The sequence below is a fragment of the Anopheles coustani genome, chromosome 3 (genome assembly GCF_943734705.1).
Source record: "Anopheles coustani chromosome 3, idAnoCousDA_361_x.2, whole genome shotgun sequence".
Lineage (NCBI taxonomy): Eukaryota > Metazoa > Arthropoda > Insecta > Diptera > Culicidae > Anopheles > Anopheles coustani.
In genome coordinates, this window is record NC_071288.1 from 65,550,549 (window position 1) to 65,576,149 (window position 25,601).

Consider the following 25,601-nt stretch of genomic DNA (forward strand, 5'->3'; position numbering starts at 1 on the left):
CCCGTGATTAAAATTTGACCAGAGGGCGTTCAGTTTTTGTTGTAAATATAAACTATTAAAAAAAAAAAATTTAATAACTTTTTGATTCTCCATTGAACCTTCAGAAATGTATATGAAAAATATGTTTAAACAAAAATTAGTACAAATGTGTGGGTTTTTTGTCTGTAGGTCTACGACAAGTCGCATTCGTTTTATTTAATCCTCACACATCTATACTGTACTACGCCTAAACATGAAAGATATAGTACAGGTGAAAAGAAATATTACCATTTAAAAATATGCGATTTTTTTAGAAATTGCAACTTCTTAAAATTGATTGAAAACTGACAGTCGTATTCGTGCGGATGTGCAGTTGAACGATTATAGGCTTTATTCTGCTTCTATTTAGATTAAGGGCTATACAGTAAAGGTTCTAATAAACTCCCCGTCCGACAAAGAATATGCACACATCTGTGCTCAGTTAATGATGATAGAGTTTTAAACTTTAAAAAGGTTCGACCTGTTCTATCAATGCTTGCATTTAATAACCTGATCTAGCGAGTCGTTCATTAAACTGTTTTAGCTAAACGCTTCCAACGACGACGAAATGGAACCTACACCTGCAAGTTAGAAATTGCATGCAAGAAGTTTGAATAGTGCTGTGGAAAAGGTTGCATCCAATAAGGGCCTCTAGCTCTTTTGAATTACCATCCAAAATATTCAGTTTTACAAAGTCATTCATTCAGTCGTTCACTGTTACTATTTGGAAAGGACTCTTCCACCCAATATACTACACTCTTCATAAGAGCACTTTCGAATTTAAAAAAAATTAAATTATATTTTTAGAATTGTTTTGCATTTGCATTTGCATGTCTTCCGATAGAATTTCTGCAGCATCTTCTAGCTACATCAGCTCAAGGCGATCGACAAGGCTCAAGGCTGTTCCAAGGCGATCGACAACAACGAACCTCACTGAAATCGTCAGCTTTTGTAAGCGTAGCCTGGGCTCCGGCACCGCCATCAACTTGGACATCAAGCCTGCCTTTGACACTGTATGCCACAGCATCCTGCTAACGAAATAAGCCAAAATCGGCTTGGCCGCCAAATTGGTGCGTAGGGTTCAATCCTTTCTCACTGGCCGGTCGTTAAGATTGGCCCGAACCATCTCATGTACCTTGGAAGTCCCACAGGGTAGTAACCTTGGCCCACTTCTGCTCCTGCTATTCATCAATAATGCTGCGTTGTTGCTCTCCGACCAGAAGGTCGCATATGGAAAATGTATTAAGTAAAGGCAACCAACTGGTAGGTTCAATGTTTTGCCTGATCAAGGATTTCACGACCCACTTACCATTCAATCCTTACATTGCTCAATTGTACGCTCGTTACTTGATACTTTTAATATGTTCCAAACTTTTCGTGACTCTGTGTGCGCGTATTGTTTAGTTTTGTCATATAGTTCATAAGTTCGTGTTCATATAGACAAATAATGTAAGATGCACCTAATAAACAAACAAATGAAATAATAAAATAATTGCCTATCTATCAAAACGATTAGTGGCAGATTCGATAGGATCCTGCAACAGACATCTCCGTATGTTCTGCGCAATAATAAATGCACCATACTGCGATATATATATATCCTTTATGCGACACCACTCGGGAGTGATATCGATTTCTCAGCCTTTTATTTCACACTTTTTCATTGAAAGATTTTTACAGTAACAATTTAGCTCTTACATTCATTGTCCATCATATCCTAGCCCGGTCAAACAGTAATAGACATGAACAATTACTTCTTTTTTTTTTGCTTGCTTGCTATCGTTGAATTTCATGTTTGAGTTCCCTGTTCGTTGGTTTTTTTTTAATGTTCGTAGTAAGCAAACAGGCTGGGGGGAAATTGTGTGCAAGATGGTTTGTAAAAGTGAGTTCAAAGTAGTGCATTTTTATGATAATATAATAGAAGATTGTTTTGGTATAAAATTTGGATTGGAACGCAGGCTAAACGTGGTGTCCACGGTCTGTGTCAATCCACCAACTGTAAATTCAGTTTAAGAGTTTAGCTAAATTCTCGTCGCCCTAACTCGGGTCGAACACTTTCTTTTCTTCCGGTTCACAAAATGTTGGAGAATACCAATAATATTTTCCCGATCGCACACACATTGTTGAATTCATCCAACCTACACATATTTCACAGATCGACATGTCTGAAATTCTGATTGCAGCTGCTGGCACTTTGGTACTATGACGGGGAAAAGCTGGTTTGATCCTTTTTTAACTGGAGACAGAACGACATTATGACGCTTGAAAAAAGTGTCCCTTCAGGTGTAGCATTGTCACTAATTCTTGCCTAACCTTGGGGGGATAGCATCACCCACTGGACTTAGTTGTAATGGCAACGAAAGGGGAAAAAAGGAATGGCTCACGCACCAGTACTGCCAATAATACTAATGATTGAATAATGGTGATCATTACGATGAAATGAAGTTATTCGAAGGTAAAAAGAAAAATGCATTCCCAACCAGGACACCACGTGAGTGGACGTATCAGTGCAGTAAACTGAACGACACGTGGCAGAGGCTGGCAAGAAGTTCATCTGGGCGGAGTAGATACACGGAAACCGAACTATTTAAGGCTACCCACTCGTAGCACGGGACTGCCTGTCTATCCTATCACCTTAGAGCGTACGGTAGTTGCCATTGTTGGAGGCAGGGGAATTCCAGTGCGTTTTGTAGAACTTGTACAGGACCAGCGAGATGGCCAGCGAGCCATACGCAAGAACCATGCCACCAATAAAGGAGAACGCATCGAATCGTTTGCAGTGTGGTACCGGGGTCGGAGCTGGGGTGGTCGTTGAAGGCGACTCGGTCGTGGTGGTATTCGGGGCGGGAGTCGGAGGTGCTGGAGTAGTTGAAGTCGTGGTGGTGGAGGTGGTGGTGGTGTTGGGGGCGATGGTGGTGGATGAGGTGGTTGTGGGTTTTTCCGTCGTTGTGGTAGTCGTTGAGGTGGTAGTATTAGCATCCGGTGTTGTAGATGCGGGCGTCGTGGTGGTGGTGGCCGGCGTCGTAGTATTTTGATCCGCTGAAAATAATTTTTACAATAATTATCAGAATTAAAGTGCTACGGTCAGTTTCCTAAGGCTGCATTTTCTTTTTCTCTTCATGACTTCGATAACAATAGAATGGGGGTCCACGATAGCAGTTCAAACTGAGCTCTACCGGAACTTCCGCTGTACGATAAGACTAAATTATGATGTATGGAAAGGAAAAGGGCTAGTAAGCCACTCAACATGAGCGAATCATACTGTTTCTCAAAGGAAGAACAAGGAGCTGAATAACAATAGAAACGTATATCTAGAAGCAGCTTATTTGAAATTTGTAATTATTTTAATAGGTTTTTTATGGAAGGGCTGAAATTGGATTCAGTCTCATGACTAATTTTGGCAGCGTGATAAAAACATTTTAAATTGTACGCTTGTATTATTATTATTAAAATTCTATTTTACATTTTATATTCCACTCAATCTAATTTCAAGTTAGAAATAACAAAAGATTCTCTACGACCCCACATAGAATTTTAAACACTTTTAAATGATAAATCCAATTTCATAAAACACAAAAATGCTAATTCGATGAAACGTACAACATAAAGCATCCGCATTACGCATAAATATTGGTAAAACATTTGTTTTCGATTTAACATCACATAGTTATAAAGCTTCACAAAAAACTAAAAAGCCAAAAAAGTGATTCAATCAAGCCTTTTAGCGTCCATAAGAGGTATAAACTGTTGAAACCTTGATCAGATTGAAATGAATTTGTTGAATAGAATCAATGATAAGTCGAGCTCGATGTAAAGTATGAAAGGTAATAGCAATTTAAACATTCAGAAAATGGGTTTGCAACTATTACCAGATTTAATTAAAATGACTGCTTAAAAAAGGAAAACAATCTACATAGCGCAAATCTGCATCTAGATTACAAAAGAATGATGTCACTAGTTTCTGTAGCAATGTGGTCTGTTCAAGGTCAACATTTCACGACCATCATAGTAAGGGGCTATGATAACAGTGGACTAAGGAAAAGAAGGCAAAAATGAAACGTTCGATTTCCGTGCGCCTATCGATTTTTTAATGCTTACTTGGTGGTGTCACCGTGGTGGGAGTGGGGGGAGGAACAGTCGTCTCTGTCGGGGTAACGTCAACTGAAAAAAACATAAACATAAATGGAAGATTAATACGCAAATACCTCCCGATCTTCGTATGCACCAAGTGTGCTGTGACCGTGTCAGCAAAAATTGAAGAAGTATCCAATCGGCTACCCGTTAACACACTCATCATGTTACATTATAGCGGAGAAAGGAAGCGAATGGATTGTTTATTTAAGCAAAGAAAAACATCATGGCCAGCAGCATAAACGCTAACTATATCGGTGAACCAAACAAATGTGCAACCAAAGACTTTGTAACCTATCTCCGATGGGCTTGGTAACAGTAAAAAGTTAAATGCTGATGAATGCAAACTCTCCCCGCATCCACAAGGAGATTCCCCGTAAACACTCTCTTGCATGCTTATCGCAAAAATACTCCTCCACCGCGACAATTCCGGTGCAGCCCGATATTGGTGGGAAACCGCGCTTCAATCCGCACATCTATCTGTGGATTATGCGTTTGTGTACGTGAATACTCTCTGTATGAAGCATGTATTCGCGTTAATCTGCATCCACAGGCCGACTTCATACGCGCTGAATATGAATCATAAGCCAAACTGTGAGGCAAATTATATTAACCTTCTTTTCGATTGAGAAATTGCTCCATGATAATCGAACATGAATGCTTTTGATGCGATAAGGCCCTATACGCGCTCAACCTTAGTTGATCGGAACGTCCCGATGGTGGAATTTCGCTTACCTGGCTTTCCAGAATTCTCCTCTGCGGGTACTGCATGCACGGCATACAGTGCGAACAATGCGACCAGCAGTGCGCTTTTGATGTATTTCGAGGAAACCATCGTCTCGAGCTATCTGGACTTCTTTGGCAGATTAGTATTCAACTTATCCGATACAGCGCAATCCTAGAGAAAGTATACGTAGAAGTTATTTACTTTTCCCGAAATGACCCCAAGACGAGTAAGTGTTACACTCCAACACGTAATATCGTAATACCACCAATTAAAGCAAAAAAAAATTGCACGACGCATCTAACTACCAATGGCGGAGGCCGCTGGCATCGTAGGCGAGAGTGCTAAATTTATAGATTCAATCACGCTACCATTGAAATATTCCGATAATCTAGCTTCTTAGTGACTAGGCGACTTGCCTGGCTAGAATCTTTTAATAATACAGCACCACAAATGCGTAGCACGATCACACAATCTACCTGACTAACCAGCACACCGTTCCGTATTGAACTAGACGTTTTTTTAGTCGATGCGGTTGATGTATGACGTCTGTCAGTTCTTATTTCGTCGTTCAAGAGATGTGCACGTATATCGCGACCTACCTCTGAACGGGCAAAGGAACTGTGGAACCAGGCCAAGGTGAATCCTAGGGAGAGGTGAGTTCAAAAGCCTCGTCGTGGCAGCCATATTTCCACTAGACATTTCTTATTTTGTGTCAGCCCGCCTCTGCTCATACAAAACTGAGTTTTTTGTTCACACTGAGGAATTTTTCAGGGAAAACGTTAGAAATGTATAGCAGATCGAAATTGTTTTTTAGAAATCGTTCTTAATTTTTGTTTGCCAATAAAAGCACCCAAGAACGACGACTAAGTAGTTAAAACGGTACCATTACGGTAAAAGGGTTAATGAGACCCAAGCCCAAATCCTCGTCTTCCTGCTGGTTCACATTTCCGTCTGAAGCTATGCAAATCGTGACACATGCTTCTTCTTCTTCTTGGCGTAACGACCTTGTTTGTTGGTCATGCCTGCCCCGTTGAGGGCTTACGAGACTTTTTACCCTATGTGTACGTGGATAATCAGTCCTCTCGTACAGGGAAGGATCCGGTCTCGGTTGAGATTCGAATCCACGCCGTCGAGGTGGTGAGCCCCGGCGCTCATGGGCCGATTTTCTAACCGGCGCTACCGCTCGGCTGTCGCGGACCCCAACACACATGCATTCTTTTTGAATATTTTAACGCCAACGGTTCGCTTTAACCCGCTAGGCAGCTCGAAATATCGTTCTCAAAACGTCCTCCGCGCGAACAAACGTCCTCCATTTTTGTATGGGGATGAAACAAAAGGAGGACGTTTTTCGAGCAATCGTCCTCCTTGTCCTCCTCACCATACAAAACTGCTCGATGTTTGTGTCATGGAGGACGTTTTTGAGGACGATTTGCTCGAAATTGCCTAGCGGGAAACAAGCATGAAGTGGAGGTTGAATGCACGTTATTAAACTTTGTAACTAACAACATTGTAACTAACCTTGAAAATTATATTACACAGGCACACATGCTGAAAATGAGTTTAGCCGAAGAAATTAATTTGAAACGGCGGCGCGCCCGCTGTTAGCGGACTGCGCTTGGTCTTGGTGCCGCTAAAGGAAGTTTGTTATATATTTGGGAAATAAGATCCCCCTTGATTGCGTAACCGAATATTAACGGTCCACACAACGGTTCAAATACTCGTAGGTCGTCGTAGGTCATTGAAAAGTTAGAAGCTTTCTTAAAAGGGAGCATATTATCCCAGGAGCCCCTAAGCATTTAATATCTTGTTTGACTAAAACACATATTATCCATTAGAAGAAAGTAATTTATTATACCTACGATTCAAAAATAGCACAATAATTAAAATTGTACAATACACGATATATTATACTTTTGTTAAATTTAAAATAATACATACGACTCAAATCGTAATGATGTTGCTGCAAGAAAATGCAAAATATTCTTATTACCTAGTTATGAATGACTAATATTAAGTCGACATCAGCAAGCTGAACCACTCGATTGTACGTCCATGAATTGATACGGAAGAATATATAGAAAGCTGCATAATTTAATAAACGATGTGTCCCTGACGCTACCAGCGCGTGGTCAATTTAGTGATCCTTCTTTTTAGGTTTTTTCGGATTGCGAGAGCGACTCTTAGCCTTGCATAGCGGACAGATCGGAGCGTTTCGATGGATTTGTTGATGGCACGACAGGCACGATTTCATCGGAGGCGGCTGCTGTCTGCTGAAATTGCAAAAAATGAGAACGTTGTAGCTCTTAATATAATTTAAACATGACCTACTATATTGTGCTATAGTGAACATAAATTCATTTAAGTTTAAATGAATTTAAAAAAAGTCAGTATCAACATACATTCAAAAACAAGGTAATGAAAAATAAAACGAAACGAAAAATCACCTTAAATTCACATTGAAATCAGACCTGAATGTCGGATGACCGATCCCAATCGTTGATGGTGCCTGTTGAAGCCGATTTGTCGGCAATTCTGGAGGCTTATTTATACGCATTGCTACCGGAGGAGGCGGAAGAAATCCTGGGGGAGCCGATGGAGGTAACGATGTGGCCGGTGCATCCGGTGGTAAAGGATGATGTGCAGACAGTGGTGGACGAGAGAATGTAGCGGTCGGCGTGGATAATGATTTGTTCGCAGCGTAATAGTTCTGAAAACGGCTATTTAAAAAAACACATCATAAGAAAGTTTTATAGGTACGGTTTTGTATAACATACTCTGAAGAAATGATTGTGCCTTCCTCTTCATGTAGTTCCGGCAGCCTTTCAAGACCTAAGTAGTCGCGACGCATAGAATCAACCTCAGTTTTCAGGGGTACATACTCTTCATGGATACGATTAGCCATATTTATAGAACGTATCCTATTTTCTTCTGCTTGCTTGATAACTGTTTCCATCTGCAATGTGTTTCAAATTTTGTTATCAAATTTAACTTCAACTAGCTATATTCTTTGACATACCGCATTAATATCAGCATGAATTTGTCGAAGCTCCTCTACATGGCTCATCTTTTCTTGCATAAGAAGTTCAAGCTCGCGACGATATTCAGACAAACATTTTTCCTCTGCATCCCCATTTTCTACTTCACGAACTATTTTAAGTTTTAGCTTTTCTAGTTGTAGTGTTTTGGATCTGAAAAGAGGGTGGATTTATTGTAAACAAATGTTGTGTATTTAATTTGATGCCACAATTGTACATGCCTTATGTCTTTCATAGCTTCCAGCTTCGCGTAAATAGTTCTTTCGTCGACAGCGCTCATTTTTCTTCCGTATATGAACCAATTTCTCAAAGCACTGCGATCTGGACTAAGCCTTTTACTAGACTAGCCTTTTACTGTTATAATACTGAGCTTAGCGTCACACCACTAATAATGGTTCTGTAACACATATAAGTAGAAATCCTTTCTAACAGCGTTCTAGCGTTTCAGAACCGAAACTACAAAACAATTTGACGCTATGGAAAATGGCCGATTAATCTTTGGCTTCAGTGAACAAATATGATTTAGTGGGGGCATGTGGAATAAGAACCATGATGCTGATCCGAACCATGGATTCATGAATCCTTCACAACGAGCAAAGGAACTGCAAGTTCCTTTAAGCGACGGCTAGACACAGCGGTATTCGCACGAATATTCCCGCCGTCCCGCGGGAATCCCGCTGGACGACGGGAAACTCCATATGAAAAAAACGGATTTCGTTCCCGCTATGTTTAAAAAACGCGAAACTACGACCCGGCGGGAACGGACGCATTTGCTTAATTGAAACGTTTCATGAAAAGTTTCATTCGCTTGCTACAACAAGGTCGGTATGGGCAACTATATGGATGCGGCCGATGTTGTTGGAGAGAAACCAAAATGCGAGTAGTCTTCGACGCAAAATTTTGGAGGAGGAACTCAACAACACCATTCATAAACTTTATATTTGATAATGACTCACAATTCCACTTTTACCTGCCGCCAATTTAGATCACGTAAACAAACTAAAACGTAAACAAAGCTTCACTTTGACAGATCGGGCGAATAAGCTCGTTCCCGCTGGATATTCTGTCGAATCTGGGCTACTTTTTCCCGTTCCCGCCACCTGGAATTCCAGGCGTGTTTAAACGGAGGTTTACATGTGAAGCACGTGTGAATAAATCTTGAATTCTTTGGATTCAACTGATGAAGAACTGTGAGATTCCAATGGAGCAACATTTTTAAACCATTCGGATTTAGTATTTAGTTTATTAGATAAATTGACGACCAGTCCGTGAAAACATAGGAAATGATATAAATTCAATGAGTCCGAACCGGCATCCGTTATGTCACTCTGTGCACCACTACAGTTTCATTCCTAACATTCAAGCGCATGCAAGTTAAATTTATTCATAAAAAACAAACGAGCTATTCGCAGTAAAATACATTTATTTTTTTGAAATTGTTTTCGAGAAAAAACATTGTTCTTCCATCATTTTCCTTTCGAGAGTGAATCTTCTATTAAGTGTGTTCTTTCGTGCAATAGTAAGTTTCTACGTTTGGGAAATATTTTCCCACACCGCCCACAGTTAAATTCTGGTTCTGGATCGTGTAATTTCATATGACTTCGAAGAGTGTAGATACGCCCGAAATCTTTCCCACAAATTTCACATCTGTGTCGTATATGTTGTTCTTTGTGTACTTTAACATGGTTTTGCAAGTCGTTGTTAGTGATGAATGGTTTGTCGCAGATATAACATCGAAACGACTTGTGTGGAAGGTGTCTTTGTTGATGAGTGTTCAAGACCGCTTTCGATTTAAAGTATTTTCCGCAATGATTACATTTGAAGCGCCATCGATTGTGTGTTTCTATGTGGCGGGCGAGGTCCTGCATGTTGAAACATGTTTTCATACATGTGTTACACGTGTAAGCGTCATGTGTATCACCGCATAGTGTAGAGGATCCGCTGAACCTCTCAAGAACTTTATCTGAACATTCATACAATCCATTTTCAATTGCTTCAACCGCCTGCAAACAGAAAGTTGAGTGAATTTTGAACCTATTGCCCCGGGAATAAGAACATTTGTACTTCTCTGTCCAGTTGGGATTCCAATAACGCCAACTCCTCTTCTATATGTACGCTATCCGCCGAAATATCGCTGATTTCATCTTCCGAATGTTCCTGATGCATTTGTTCGGGAAACAAGTTTCTTCTTTTCAGGTGCGAGAATCAGCTATGCTATTTGTTTTCCCGTATTTTGAGGTGAACTAACTGTACCGAATATCTTTGTTGGTATACAAACACCAATTGTCACTTTAAAATTCGTTTCCGAAGGGTTTGTATACGCTTCTGGCAAAACGCTTTGTTTACATTGATGTATTTTCCTAGTGCAAGAAAGGATGTACCACAGAAATTTAGCACATTTGAATCCGTACGAGCTGCACAAGCACCTGATCAATGAATATATTTTAACTCAACCCGGTGCAACAAAATCGCTCCAACGAGACAGTTCGCGCGATAAAACGGATCATGATGTGATTCGTGAGAATCATCGGTTTCTTTGGGATAACGAAGCCGTCGATAGTTGGGAAAAACAACTTTCGAAGAAGTATTATGATAAGCTTTTCAAGGAATACTGTATTGCTGACCTCAGCCGTTACAAAGAAAATAAGGTAAGATGGACCACCCGAGCTAGTGTGAACACTGCCAAGGACAACATTCTCTTCCTTTGAGGTTGCCATGCGCTGGAGGGTGGAGAAGGAAGTGGTTACTGGTAAAGGACAATTCATTTGCGGCGATAGAATATGCGAAGAGCGGACTAATCTTCGCAGCTGGGAAGTAAACTTTGGCTATCTTGAACATGGCGAGAAAAAGAATGCTTTGGTCAAACTACGTAAGTGATGAATTATACCTGCTTTTCACTTTTCCCGAATCAATGTACTTGACAAACTTTTAATCTCTTCAAGGTTTGTGCTCGAAATGCTCAGATAAGCTTAACTACCACTCGAAAAAAAGAGAAGTTAAGCGATTGAAGAAACGGGATCGTAAAGGTAAAACCTTTAACTCAGAACCAACCTGTGGTAGTTTGACGACGGGTTTACCAACGACCCCGTCTTTTGAAGAAACCTATTTGGCCGAAACAAGTACTGCATTGATGCAGCATGAAGTTCAAGAGTTGTCAACAAGTAGCGGGTCATTAATAACGCAACCCGGAAGTATAGAAGGAGATTGGGCAAAAGGTAACACTGTATTAAACAATAATTTTGCAAAAAACGACCTACCCTTACAACATTATTCTTTTCACAGGACCCGAACTCGAAGAAAAAACTCGCGAAGAAGAATTTGATGAATATTTGGAAGAACTATTACTTTAAATGATAATTATAAAAAATAAAATCTATCGTCAAAAAGACTAAACCAAAAACTGATATTTGTTGAATTAAGATAACCTCTTGTCTTTCAGCTTTTCCTGGACAGTGTAAAATAGAAGGTCAAATGGAATGGAACACAGTGGTCCGGGTATTTCCCGACTGTATTGATAAGGGACGCAGTGTTTAAGTTGAATGATTAAAGCCACTTACAAACGCGAATGTGCGTGGTCAGTTACTTCTTTCCGTGCAATCAATTTTTTCATTTGATTTTTAACAAAAAAAAATCCACACAAATTTGGTAGAATCAAAAACTAAAATAGACGATTTTATTCAATCGATGGACACAAACAAATGCTTTATACATAGTCAGAGGCGGATCTACCTATAAGCGGACTGAGCGGCCGCGGGGGGCCCCGTGATGAAACCCCCAGATCGCTAGAGTAACCGATTTTATCATCTAAAAAAAATCATCTAATAATGACCGTTTGACTTAAAATGCTCTCAATTCACGGTCCATCAGCAAAAGTCTGCATTGTTACCCTTTTAAATTGTTTTCGTCATCGGTTTTAAAATTGATAACATGATTTGATAATTTGAGAGGGATTTAAAAAACCCTGTTGTGATTTAGCACACATAAAAAAACATCTATGAACAGTAATCTACATTTGCATTTACTTAAAAAAAGAAAAACATGACATTTATCGCAGAAAAATAATAAAATGATTAGTTTTCAATAGGTCTGTCTGATTTAGGATGTGGAGGCCATAATTAACAGAACAAAAGGAATTTTATTAACTTGTTCAGATTGCTTAATTCAGAGTAATTATTTTCAGATAATGAAGATCTAACATCTGATTTCATGAAACAAGCAAATTGTGTGAAAGGAATTGTAAGTTACCTATCACATTATATTGTTGAATTTGTTTATTTATTTTAGATGCTTTGAATTAATATTTACTATAAGATATGTGACGAAGTTATGGATAATAACGAAAAGATGTGTAGAATTTATACCTATCAAAAATCGTGGAGATTACATGCTGAAAATCTGTATAAAGGATTGCAAGCTGTTGTAAAAAATAAGTTCAATTTTGGCCACAGGTATAGAAACATTTATAGCAATGGAAATGTTTGGAGGGCCCCGTTTATCCAACCGCTTGGGGCCCCCGAACGGATTGATCCGCTTCTGTACATAGTTAGTTATAAGAAATAGTAATTCGTAAAGAAGGTTAACATTTTGTTAGAAATACAGTAACAACCATTCTTAACCTTAATCATGTTGTTGAAAAAGAAACATTTAAAGTACAGCAATCGAACATGTATTCGAAATCCAGACCAATCGAATCACAACAGAGCACAAACACCAAATGAACGTCCATCTTAATAGAGAAGTTGATTTGTGTGCAGGAGAATAACTGGCGGTCTATATTATTATTATTTGTTTATTACAGCTCTTATCAATTCAACCTCTTCTGCATGATTGATGCAGCATCACTGAGTCAGTTTAAGTTTGGACTCAGAAAGCTAGACTTCAATTACTGAGCAATGAGAACGTTCGCAATTTTTACAATCATAGTTCTAGTGGCAGTTATTCGCGGGCAAGATGATAATGTGCTGGTAAGACTGTGCTGTGGTGTGATTGTAGTCCATTATACGCTAATAGAAATTTTGACCACAGAAATGTGCTGGCGGTATTTGCGTTGCGAAGGCTTTGTGTCCAAATGGAACATACATCGGTGGTGCGGAATTTGCGCAGAACCAGAATATTATTACAGTACGTATTGATGACTACGATGACTGCACAGACTACTTACTGACCTGTTGTAAGACACCAGCGCCAGAAATCGCTGAGGACCCTGAGGTATGGCAACCAATATGTAAAACTGCATACGGTGAATATGTTGATTCTTTACGCGATAATTATTACAGAAAGCTTTTGAAGAACCCCCTGCCTCAAAAACATTCGGCGATGTATGTGGTATAAGCAACGAGAATGGATTGATTTACAATCTAAACAGTAACGAAACGGTGGCACAATACGGAGAGTTTCCTTGGGTTGCCTATATTTCAATAATCAACGAGACTACGTCATTATCGAAATTTGTATGCGGTGGAACACTTATACACCCGCTTCTCGTACTAACAGCGGCTCACAATGTTGATGAAAACTCCAGCTACACTGTGCGGTTCGGAGAGTGGGACATTGGGACTGATAAGGAGCTGATTCCTCACCAGGTGATTTTAACAAATTATGATATGGTTTTTAAAATTGTATCTTCATCTATTTTTTCTGTTTTTTTTGACAAGGATATTATGGTCTCATTTATTGTACAACATCCAAAATACAAGCGCATACCTATCCAGAACGACATTGCCATACTCTATCTTGAAGAAAAGGTGGAGTACCAACCACACATTCAGCCGATCTGCCTACCTCAAGCAACGGATAGCTTTGATGGCCAGCGGTGCATCGCAAACGGATGGGGAACTGTAAAAGGGACCTACGCGACCATTATGAAGAAGATCAGTCTTCCCGTGGTCCCACGAGCCAGATGCGAAAGGATGCTTCAATTTGCCGGCCTTGGACCATTCTATCGTCTTCCGCAAGGATTCATGTGTGCCGGTGGAGAAGCCAACGTAGATACGTGCAAAGGAGATGGTGGTTCCCCATTAGCTTGCAAGCAAACAAATGGAAGTTTTGTGCTAGCAGGAATTGTATCTTGGGGCATTGGCTGTGGTGGGGAAAATCTTCCCGGTGCTTACGTCTCGGTTAGTGATTTTGTTCCCTGGATCAATGAAGAGATATATAAAGCGGACCAGATATCTAAGCATTAAAACTCATAGATTTGGTGCATGAAGATGTCGGTACATATGAATAAAATCTTTAAGTCGTGGATTTCATGGAAATTTCATGGAAATTTACAGCTGTCGACAGATTTGCAGGAACACCCGCATATAGTCTATTTTTTAATATTTGAAAAGCTCACGTTACAATTCACGATAGATTAACGTCTCTAAGTTGACAATTCGGTACTGGGTTATGAATTTACGTCAATAGATTAAATCCCATATGCATACTGGTATTTTTATTGTAGATAATTTATTTCTCGATTAGAAATTTCCCTTTCTATTATCGGGGTGTGAAATATTTCTTTCTATTTTCGGGTTGTAACTGAACATGCTTTACGAAAAGTTGCATACACCATACTCGTCACAGTTCGCAACGGCTCAAACAAACTGAAAGTAGTCGTTTTGGGCGGGTTGTGCAAATTTATCGTAATGATAGAAGGCAAAACACCATTTAAGGTAAAGTGGAACAGCATAAACATCTTTTTTATGTACGAAAAATAAGAAAATCCACTTCAAACTTACACCTTTTACCACTGTTTAGCGCGATGGCCAAGGCCTTTAGACTCTTTGAACAAAAGCGCTCACAAAAGGCTCGGAAAAAAGACTGCCGCTAAAAGGTGCGGCGAACGGTCAAATAGGTGCGCTCAACGCGCAAAGGGTGCTCCCATTATCTTAGAAGGGTCTGTCATCTTCTTAATGCTTTGGATGGAGTTGCTAAACGGCGCTCGCGCTGTCTTAATATCTCCGGCGATCGTATTAATGTTTTGGACGGTGTCACTAAAGACCTTGGCCATCGCGCTAAACAGTGGTAAAAGGTGTATCAATTTCTTATTAAATAAGGATTTCGAAGGAACTTTTGGTTTTGACTTCGTTGAAAAATGGTAAATCTTGTTACTTGTGGTTTCTTTTACTTGCTGTACTCCTGACTCAGGAGTTCTCGGTACATTTTGTGACCATTCTCCAAATAAACTGGAAACAGAAAAAAATAAGATCCGCGACAGCCGAGCGGTAGCGCCGGTTAGAAAATCGGCCCATGAGCGCCGGGGCTCACCACCTCGACGCCGTGAGTTCGAATCCCAACCGAGACCGGACCCTCCCCTGTACGAGAGGACTGACTATCAACGTACAACAGGGAAACAAGTCTCGTAAGCCCTTAACGGGCAGGCATGACCAAGAGGTCGTTACGCCAAGAAGAAGAAGAAGAAATAAAAATATAAACTGCGGTATGCAAATAAAGTATTGGCTCCCCTCATACTTGCTTATCTCATCCCTTTCAATGCCAAAACCGCCATATCGCTTTTGCCGTCGTACTTGCAATCTTGTTTGATCGATTTCACTTCATACTAGCTTGTTACTCCATTTTCGAACAACCGGATGATATCGGACCTCTTCTGCAAAGGAGTTTCTTTTCTGACCATTTTGGGCTAAAAAAGAATTGAATGTGTTATAATGCAATATAATCACAGTTGAACTGATTAAGTTGTTCATATTTTATGTCATAAAACCCTAAACAACAATAAAAACATGTTGAGTAATTTCCGCGTTCTCTTAACCTTTCTACCATGGGAAGAGCGATTCCGTTAAGCCGTCCTACGCCAGCCGTCAGCAATCCTGCTCCTCTTCCCTACGTAGCGTTTTGATCAACGGAACTTCCAGTACTTATGTTTGACCGTTGTTTTACTCTTCGGGGCCCATAACCTATTGATGATTTTATTATTTAAAATACGAACCAAACAAGTCTTCAACAACATCTGCAGATCATAAACTTAAAAATGTAAAATATAAAATTGTACAACGTCACATTGAACTTTCCCGCCGGTAAAACGTCACATTGATAAGAGCACTAACTTTCCCACCGGAAATTCCCCGAAATGTTTTGATTTAAATTTTTGGAGCGTTTCTTATCAATTGAGCCTCTTCACCCAGCTGGATGCTGGGTTCAGTTTGCGTTCGTTCTCGGGAAGATACACTTTGGCTACTTAGCGATGAGAGCATGCGTAAATTTTTTAATCTTAGGTCTAGTGCTAGTCATTCGTGGTGAACGAGGTAGTAATGAACTGGTAAGCGTATCATATGATGTGATTATAGTTCATTATATGCTGATAAAAATGTTATCCACAGAAATGTGCTGGCGGTATTTGCGTGGCGAAGGCTTTGTGTCCAAATGGAACATACATCGGTAGCCCGGAATTTGCCCAGAACCAGAGTATTATTACAGTACATATTGATGACTACGATGAATGCGCAGACTACTTACTGACCTGTTGTAAGACACCAGCGCCAGAAATCGCTGAGGACCCTGAGGTATGGCAACCAATATGTAAAACTGCATACGGTGAATATGTTGATTCTTTACGCGATAATTATTACAGAAAGCTTTTGAAGAACCCCCTGCTTCAAAAACATTCGGCGATGTATGTGGTATAAGCAACGAGAATGGATTGATTTACAAACTACACAGTAACGAAACGATGGCACAATACGGAGAGTTTCCTTGGGTTGCATATATTTCAATAATCAACGAGACTACGTCATTATCGAAATTTGTATGCGGTGGAACACTTATACACCCGCTTCTCGTGCTAACAGCGGCGCACAATGTTGATGAAAACTCCAACTACACTGTGCGGTTCGGAGAGTGGGACATTGGGACTGATAAGTGTTGAAAATACTGAGTAATGTCTTTTGGTTTCTGTGGAAATACTCCACCCTTGGATCAAACGCCAATAGAGGAAAGCAGCAAGAAAACACGTGTTGTCTCTTTGAAAGTCCAGTAACAATAATTTATTTCATACTGTTCAAGTTACGTTGACAGCCAAATGCAGTGCTGCCAACTTTAGTTCTTTTCTGCCCAAGGTTTATACGCAGAGGTATTCACCCATTTCCAACACTCCTCCTGGGTGAGTACCAACCTTACTACTTTGCAAGTATTGTAACACGCGCTTTGCCGCACTACAGTCACTGTTGTTAGGCTGACTGGCTTTGCATCCCAACAAACCTACGCTAAGTGACAAATCGGGCCTCGCATTGATGGCCAAATACAACAAAGCTCCTATCAAATTCCTGTACAGTGTTATGTCTTCGAACGGTTTGCTTCCTTCATTTTCCGCTGTGTACCCCGGATCTATTGGAGTTCTTGGCACGTTCGACAGTCACCTCATCTTCGAGTCTGTCGACTTCCTTCTGCAACTTCTGAACGGAACGTTCAGCGAATTCAGCGCGAGCTTCAGCCTCCTTGAGACGCTGATCCAACACTCTCACTTGACCACCGTACGATTCCTCCCGTTGCGTTGCCTTTTCTTCCAAGATTTCCAGCAACTTCAGGTTGTTACCGACAACGCGGAGTTCCTCCTCAAGCTCGACGATCTTGCTTTCGTTCATCTCGACCTTCTCCTCCGAACGCTTGAGGTCCTGTTCCATGAGCACTAGTTTTCTGGCCACCTCTTCATATTTTTTGTCTGCCTCTTCTTTCTCTGATGCTCTCGGTTGTGACAGGGTCCCTTCATTCTTGTTGTCACATTCAAACGGAAGATCTTCGTCACTCTCTAATACAGGATCATTCAAAACATGTCGCTCCTCCTGTTTCATTAGGTTCTTTGTTGCCGCCTGTTCCCCGCAGGGGTCTCCGTATTCGCCTGGCGTCGGACGCTCCATAGGACTACAGAGATCCGTGTGTATGATGTCCATTGGTCGCTTAGATTTCCGCTCTAGAACCTGCGGAAAAGGCTTCCGCACCAGCTTTCCCAGCATGCAACACTCACACACCATCCGCTCTCGACAGTTTGTCATTCTTACTCCGTCAACTAGCCCTTTATTCACCATCGTGTTCACAGCCTGCATGTCACGGTGTCCCATTCGCCGGTGCCACGTGTGTTGGCAGTCTACACCATGATAACGCGTTGCTGTCATACACGATTCTACCACCTTTAGCTTATACTGGTTGCCGACTAATATACCAACAGCTACGGTAGTATTTTGTGCTTTTATTTCGCAACCTTTTCTTCCGAATGCTACCGAGAAACCTTTTGCTGCGAGCTTTCTTACAGATATAAGCCCACCTTCTAGAGCTGGAACTAACAACACGTTTTCTAGTGTGATGGCCACACGTTGACCATTGGCGTTCATGCCTACAATCACACCGTTCCCAATTCCGGTCGATTTTGTTTTCGTTCCATCTGCTAGAGTCACATCGCCTAAAGGTCCTCTTTTAAATTCGGCGAAAAACTCAGGGTCATTAGTCATGTGACATGTGCAACCACTGTCAATCGTCCATGCACCCGGTATGACGTCACCCGCTATGAAGCACACAGCTCCAACAACAGCTGCCTGCTTCTCCTCCGACGAGCGTTCGCCTTCCATTTGAACCTGTTTCGCTTTCGGCTTAAAACTCTTTTCACTGCCGGATTGCGCCAGAAATTTGCGGCAGTTTTTCTTTAAGTGTCCAGGTTTCTGGCAAAAGAAGCACTTCCTTTGCTCGCTCCGTTCTGTCACTTTCAACACCATTTCTTTTTCTGAGAGGTCATTAGAACTGGAACGTTTCTGGAACTCGTCCCGCAACCGCGCAGTTACCAGATCTAAGGTTAGATCCTCCTGCGGCCGATTCTCTAATGCCGTAACAAAACTGCTGTAAGACGGTGGGAGACTGCGTAGCATCATGATTATGCGCAGCAGTTCGCTGAGCTCTACCCCGGCGTTGTCGAGGCGCTCAAACAAGTCCTCAAATTCCTCGAGGTGCTTCTCCACGCTACCGCCTTCACACAGGTTTTTGGAACATATCTTTTGAAGCAACATTACCTGATTACCAATGGTGGCTTTTTCGTGGTAAGCCTGCAGGTTGCGCCACATGTCACGAGCCGTCTTGCTTTTCTTGATAAAGCGAAGTTGACTATCTTCAACAAGAAGGGAAATCGTCGCTCGCGCTTTGACGTCTTTCTTTTTCCAGTCTGCGTAATCATCATCGTTTTCTTCCGGCTTCGGTAATTCTATCATGTCCCACAATTCCTCGCGTTCCAGCAAGGACTGCATGCGGAACCTCCATGTTTGATAATTACCGTTCCCGAGCTTCGCAAATGTTGCCTTCCAACCGTCCGCCATTGTTACTTTTTCTGCACACCGTTTCTCTTCAGGAATACCACAATTGCACTTCCTGGAAAACCTTGTCCTCAACCAAAAACTTTAACACACGCTCCGAAGCACTGGGGCTGGGCCCATAACCTGTTGAAAATACTGAGTAATGTCTTTTGGTTTCTGTGGAAATACTCCACCCTTGGATCAAACGCCAATAGAGGAAAGCAGCAAGAAAACACGTGTTGTCTCTTTGAAAGTCCAGTAACAATAATTTATTTCATACTGTTCAAGTTACGTTGACAGCCAAATGCAGTGCTGCCAACTTTAGTTCTTTTCTGCCCAAGGTTTATACGCAGAGGTATTCACCCATTTCCAACAATAAGGAGCTGATTCCTCACCAGGTGATTTTAACAAATTATGATATGGTTTTTAAAATTTAAAATCTATTTTTTCTGTTTTTTTTTTTGACAAGGATATTATGGTCTCATTTATTGTAAAACATCCAGCATACAAGCTTGTACCTATCCAAAACGACATTGCCATACTCTATCTTGAAGAAAAGGTGGAGTACCAACCACACATTCAGCCGATCTGCCTACCTCAAGCAACGGATAGCTTTGATGGCCAGCGGTGCATCGCAAACGGATGGGGAACTGTACAAGGGACCTACGCGACCATTATGAAGAAGATCAGTCTTCCCGTGGTCCCACGAGCCAGATGCGAAAGGATGCTTCAATTTGCCGGCCTTGGACCATTCTATCGTCTTCCGCAAGGATTCATGTGTGCCGGTGGAGAAGCCAACGTAGATACGTGCAAAGGAGATGGTGGTTCCCCATTAGCTTGCAAGCACGCAAATGGAAGTTTTGTGCTAGCAGGAATTGTATCTTGGGGCATTGGCTGTGGAGGACAAGATCGTCCCGGTGTTTACGTCTCGGTTAGCAATTATGTAAGTTGGATAAATGAACAAATGGATAGAATGACGATGCTACTAAGAATCGAAGAATGCTTCAATGAAGTTCAAAGCACGAAGGCGTAATTCATCTTCCATATCACCAAGAGCGGTTTTTAGTTCACAAGTTAATACAGACACAATCCAGATTTTTTTAATTATCAGGATACGATACCTTGTTCAATTAATAATTATTCACGAAAATATGTTTTAAATAATGCAAATGTAAATAAGATATTTTCGAGCTTACATGGTTCTTAAGAAGAAACATAAGAATAATAAAGCAGCAAGCAACACAAAAGCATTATTTTTATACTGCATTAAAAATTGGTCAGAGCAATCGGACACAGCTCAAAAGGTTGCAAAGAATGCAAAATAGGGTAATGAGGTGTTGTGTTGTAGTCAGTACACGCCGTCTACTCTTGTGCTGGATGTCCAGACTATAGATATTTAAACCCCTTGAGGGGCTTGTTTCCGGAGTGCCTTGGCGAAAGAGTAGTTATTGGTGACGTTCCACGATGGGGCGAAGCCGGGATAAAAATCAAAATTTATCTTTGGATTTACAAAAAATGACAAATGTTTTCTCAAACTACAAGATGAAACTAAGAAATGACCCAAAAATTAGAGCCTCTGTTTTTCCAGTTTCAGAGGAATAGCCCGTCAAAGTCAAGATTTGTTAAAATATTGGGTGAAAAATAGAAAAATTAGCATTAACTTTGAAAGCTTGTAAGTCCTATATTATTGACCAAAATTTCACTTCATGTATCGTTTTGGAAATGTATATTACTTACTTACTTATGTGGCGCTACAACCGCTGAGCGGTCTTGGCCTGACGAAGCTCCATCCGAAACCGCTCACGGTCGCTCGCCACGCTGGTCCAATTCCATATCCCGGCTTTATTGGCGGCTTCGTCTACGCCATCCTTCCACCTCAATTTAGGCCTACCACGCCTCCTCTGTCCTTGGGGACAGCCTAAAAGGACTTTACGGGCTGTTTCGTCTGGTGCCATTCTCATGACATGACCAGCCCACCGGAGCCTGGCGAGTCTAATTCGCTGTACGACAGTAAGGTCACCGTACAGCTCGTAGAGCTCGTCGTTATAGCGGCTCCTCCATTGTCCCTCATCACATACGGGGCCAAAAATCCTCCTGAGCATCTTCCTCTCGAACACGGCTAAGAGGGTTTCGTCAGATTTTGACAGAGTCCATGTCTCGGAGGCGTATGTGAGCACTGGTACTATGTACCAGTATACTCGGTGGGTATGTTCGGTATGGTCCCAGCTTCGACTGTCTGGACAGGTATCGTGAGTGGAAGAGATTTCTCAGACTGTAATATGACCGGTTGGCTGTACATTAGCGTGGAAATGTATATTAGCATGCTTTTAAATCATTCACAGTTTAAGTAAATTGAAGATGAATGTTATAAAATATTACGCAATCTTCGCAAATCTAAATTTATCAATTTTCCGTTCCGTAAAAGATTGTAATATGATGCATACCCACTTACAGTCTAAAATGTTTTTTAACAATAAACAATTTTTTTTGCGCCTAAGCGAGCCCTTTACCCTTTTTCGTACTTTATATGTGAAGCTTACAATTTATCAAATACTAGGCGTCTCCATCATGCAATATGCATTAACATCATGTGTGGTAAGAAATATTGGAAATTCTCATTCAGTGAAATATACATCGATGATTGTATCGTAAAAATGTGAAGCAGGATAGTAGTTGAACATCCGGTAAAAGGGGAATGTATTTCCTTCAATGGCAAAGAATGAAATTCTGCTTGGTTTGATTTGAATGTATTATATTGCTATTTCTTGTTCTACAGCCCACAAATCGCTCTTTTTATGCTCAAAGCTTCTTGAAATAATGTGCACCTTGCTCTTTTTATATCCTAAATGGAGTTCGAAGTTTTTGAAATATCCTTCAAGTGTAATGCGCATAACAACCAAAAGTGATGTTTCAATATCTCACGAAGAAGCGTTGGCATGTGTTATGGCCTTATCACACTGGTCACCAATGGTGGCTTGGCGAAGGCACTGGACTGTCAAACTGGTGTATTGAGCAAGCTCATTGCACCAGCGGCCCCCACGTTTGACAGTCCAGTGCTTTTTCCATGCCACCATTGGTGACCAGTGTGATAAGGCCATTATAGACAATGACAAGATCCCAGTAAATAGATGTGCATAAAGATCAAAAAAAGGATTTCCGTCATATAATAAAATCGACAAACTTAAAAAACCGGGGCATCCAGTGAAGATTTTATTTCTGTTAGTGAACCAAAAGCTGATGTAAATCTTCAAGATTTGCTGAATCATACTGCGTGTAGAATAATTGAAATGCAAAGAGTAGAAACCTCATCTTCGTGATTCACGATTCATTGACGAATCTAAAGGAAACTGCATTTACATCCAATCGTTTCATGGTTCCAGAGAACTATTTCATATGGCAGTGATTTATTAGTATCGAAATTAACACCTATCCGCCTTTCGTTCATTAGCGACAATTCAGTTGATGAATTTTTTTTTTTGCATATTTAACCGACACGCTGCCCATGCCAATATGTTGTTTATGTGGTGCAAAATCAACAAAAATACTATTCATTTTTGTTACACTAATCGTAAGGCTCTTAGGAAATGGATGTATTCCAAATCCTGACAATTTAATCTTACGGAATACCTCCACTTCACTGTTGGATTACATTTTTCAAATGCTTACTTATTCTTCTTCTTCTTCTTGGCGTAACGGCCTCTTGGTCATGCCTGCCCCTTAAGGGCTTATGGGACTTGTTTCCCTGTTGTACGTGGATAGTCAGTCCTCTCGTACAGGGGAGGGTCCGGTCTCGGTTGGGATTCGAACTCACGCCGTCGAGGTGGTGAGCCCCGGCGCTCATGGGCCGATTATCTTACCGGCGCTACCGCTCGACTGTCGCGGACCCCCTGCTTGCTTCACATTTCGTATAGAATTGAATCTAAAACTAAAATGTAATTAAAAAATATACAAAACATGTACAATGATCGAAACAATTGTATTGGAAAAGATGTACAAGGAATTTGGTGTTAAAATAGATGATCGAAGGCTAATGGATGGCAACAGTATGAAAAGATATGTTTATCGTCGGGCTTTTTCAAACTTAAACCATTAACTTTTATATTATCTTTAGATGAAGTTATAGAGGAGAATACGTCTGTAAAATAAATTCAAAAGAATTCAATATTAAAGACATTTTTATGAGAGTATTACGTTCATCCGATCCATAAATTTCAACAATATATCTGGATATTTTATTGGTATTATTTGCTATACATGTTTACAGCATATCTTATCAGTTGAACCTCTTCACCCATACACAATCACACATAATGGATACATAATCACACTCTCAGATTGCCTTAGATCGCAGGATGTTCACTTCGTCCGTTTAACAATTAGAACAACGTATTGTTGTTGATGAGTGTGACAACTACCTGTCAATAGCAATCAACAGCAATAGTGAAAATATTGCTTCCAATATCCAGAATGTTAGTAATAGGAGCTTAGAAAAAAACAAGGAATTTAAAAAGTAATAAGGTTGCCGGTCCCGTGTCAAACGTAATGTAAAACAGTATTCAAATTGAGTTGAATTAAATTGATAGTTTTGATTTGGTTTTTGACACTAAAAAAATAAAATTCGCAATCACCACATTGATAAGAGTACTGTCTTCTCGTGGGCAGAATTCCCCTGAAATGTACTGGTAATGTTGGCTATGCATGTTTAGAGCATCTCTTATCAATTGGACCTCTTCACCCAGCTGGATTCATAATCACTGTTTCAGTTTGCTTTCGATCCCGGAAAGCTACACTTCATCTACAGAGCGATGAGGACATTTGCAATTTTTACAATCTTACTTTTAGCTGCAGTTATTCATGGGGAAGATGGTAGTAAGAAACTGGTAAGAATGCATTGAAATCTATTTTCGGAGCGCATGATGAAAGCATCTCAAATTCCAGGAATGTTCTGGCGGAATTTGTGTGAGCAAAGCGTTGTGCCCAAATGAAACGTATAACTTCAACCTTTCGAAAGAAAACTCTCTAATAACATTACGTATAGATGATACCGATGAGTGTGAAAACTACCTACAAATATGTTGTAAGCATGAAGTCGATGATATTATGGTACGTAACATACATACACACTGAATCCTTGGATGATATACAATAAATATTTTTAATTAGGAACCTCCCCCTTCAACAACGTATGGTGAAGTATGTGGTCAAACGAACGAAAATGGACTATTCTACAACCTGCACACCAACGAAACGGTGGCACAATATGGAGAGTTTCCTTGGGTGGCATATGTTGCGACGGTCAACAGAACAACATCGTCTACGTATGCATTTGTATGCGGTGGAACACTTATACACCCTTGGCATGTCCTTACAACGGCGCATAATGTAGAAGGAAAAACCAACTTGATTGTGCGATTCGGAGAGTGGGACATCGGAACTGATAAGGAGCCATATCCTCACCAGGTGATTTTTAGCAACACCAATTTTACAATTCATAGGTATCATTTATGTTTTCCTGTCTTCCCCAAAGGATGTTGATGTGGAAATTATAATGCATCCAAAATACAAGCGTATACCTATCCAGAACGACATCGCTTTGCTAGTTCTTGAAAACGAAGTGTTGTACCAGCCACACATTCAGCCGATCTGCCTGCCCCAGGAAACTGACACATTTGATGGCCAACGGTGCATCTCTAACGGATGGGGAACTGTACAAGGGACCTACGCGGCGATTATGAAGAAGATCAACCTTCCCGTGGTTCCGCGAGCCAGATGCGAAAGGATGCTACAGGATGCCGGCCTTGGGCCATTCTATCGCCTTCGGCAAGAATACATGTGTGCCGGTGGAGAATCCAACGTAGATACGTGCAAAGGAGACGGCGGTTCCCCGTTAGCTTGCAAACACGCAAATGGGAGTTTTGTGCTGGCAGGAATTGTATCTTGGGGCATTGGCTGTGGTGGATATAATCGTCCCGGTGCATACGTTTCGGTTAATCAATATCTAGACTGGATATATGAACAAATAGAGAGAACGATACAAGTGCTTAAAGTTAATATTACATGAAGCAAAAATCACCCTTTGAGAAATATAGAATGCTGTCAAACTGTCAAAAATGGAGCACGAGCCAGACCATACCAACTGATTTGAATAAAATGCCCATTATGAGTTTCTGATACCTCGTGTAATGCAAACTCCAGAAAACTTGTGAAACATAAACCAGCTCTTAGAAATAATTATTAAATACCCGTCATTTTGACTGATTGCGGTAGAGTTGTACTTGGTAAAATAAATGATCATAGTATTAAATTGCATAATTCATCTAAAAAAAATATTACCCTATGGTGATAGGTTTTGTAGCGAACGTAAACTAGAAATTTGTTTATGTGGGTTTAAAATATTAAACAAATGAAACCAAATGAAAGTCG

General features: G+C 40.7%; 6 protein-coding genes across 8 annotated transcripts; 4 read left to right on the forward strand and 2 right to left on the reverse strand.

The window, feature by feature from the left end:
- Positions 1-1,697: 1,697 nt before the first annotated feature.
- On the reverse strand, positions 1,698-5,041 carry LOC131261431 (integumentary mucin C.1-like). The gene is made up of 3 exons (XM_058263463.1): positions 4,885-5,041; positions 4,117-4,179; positions 1,698-3,057 (listed from the first exon to the last, which is right to left on the reverse strand). The coding sequence occupies exons 1-3, from the start codon at positions 4,982-4,984 to the stop codon at positions 2,654-2,656; spliced, it is 567 nt and encodes a 188-aa protein (XP_058119446.1). The 5' UTR covers positions 4,985-5,041; the 3' UTR covers positions 1,698-2,653.
- A 1,695-nt stretch (positions 5,042-6,736) lies between these two features.
- Positions 6,737-8,389, reverse strand: LOC131258433 (zinc finger C4H2 domain-containing protein). 3 transcript variants are annotated; one of them, XM_058259753.1, is made up of 5 exons: positions 8,133-8,389; positions 7,893-8,064; positions 7,651-7,829; positions 7,345-7,593; positions 6,737-7,143 (listed from the first exon to the last, which is right to left on the reverse strand). In XM_058259753.1, exons 1-5 carry the CDS (start codon positions 8,189-8,191, stop codon positions 7,011-7,013), a joined length of 792 nt encoding a protein of 263 aa, XP_058115736.1. In that variant the 5' UTR covers positions 8,192-8,389; the 3' UTR covers positions 6,737-7,010. The 3 variants fall into 3 exon arrangements, with proteins under 3 accessions (XP_058115736.1, XP_058115735.1, XP_058115734.1); XM_058259752.1 differs by having other exon boundaries at positions 6,737-7,146; XM_058259751.1 differs by having other exon boundaries at positions 6,737-7,146; positions 7,321-7,593.
- A 905-nt stretch (positions 8,390-9,294) lies between these two features.
- LOC131260910 (inactive CLIP domain-containing serine protease A28-like) lies at positions 9,295-14,182 on the forward strand. The gene is made up of 5 exons (XM_058262765.1): positions 9,295-9,430; positions 12,710-12,875; positions 12,937-13,119; positions 13,188-13,493; positions 13,566-14,182. The coding sequence occupies exons 2-5, from the start codon at positions 12,804-12,806 to the stop codon at positions 14,091-14,093; spliced, it is 1,089 nt and encodes a 362-aa protein (XP_058118748.1). The 5' UTR covers positions 9,295-9,430; positions 12,710-12,803; the 3' UTR covers positions 14,094-14,182.
- Positions 10,286-11,312, forward strand: LOC131260911 (protein FRA10AC1 homolog). Its single transcript, XM_058262766.1, has 4 exons — positions 10,286-10,559; positions 10,621-10,780; positions 10,854-11,126; positions 11,194-11,312. Exons 1-4 carry the CDS (start codon positions 10,287-10,289, stop codon positions 11,259-11,261), a joined length of 774 nt encoding a protein of 257 aa, XP_058118749.1. The 5' UTR covers position 10,286; the 3' UTR covers positions 11,262-11,312.
- A 5,377-nt stretch (positions 14,183-19,559) lies between the features above and the next one.
- Positions 19,560-20,211, forward strand: LOC131265409 (inactive CLIP domain-containing serine protease A28-like). Its single transcript, XM_058267672.1, has 2 exons — positions 19,560-19,576; positions 19,648-20,211. The coding sequence occupies exon 2, from the start codon at positions 19,654-19,656 to the stop codon at positions 20,209-20,211; it is 558 nt and encodes a 185-aa protein (XP_058123655.1). The 5' UTR covers positions 19,560-19,576; positions 19,648-19,653.
- Positions 20,212-24,041: 3,830 nt separating this feature from the next.
- On the forward strand, positions 24,042-25,310 carry LOC131265420 (inactive CLIP domain-containing serine protease A28-like). The gene is made up of 4 exons (XM_058267683.1): positions 24,042-24,047; positions 24,117-24,281; positions 24,342-24,638; positions 24,706-25,310. The coding sequence occupies exons 1-4, from the start codon at positions 24,042-24,044 to the stop codon at positions 25,237-25,239; spliced, it is 1,002 nt and encodes a 333-aa protein (XP_058123666.1). The 3' UTR covers positions 25,240-25,310.
- The last annotated feature ends 291 nt before the right edge of the window (positions 25,311-25,601 follow it).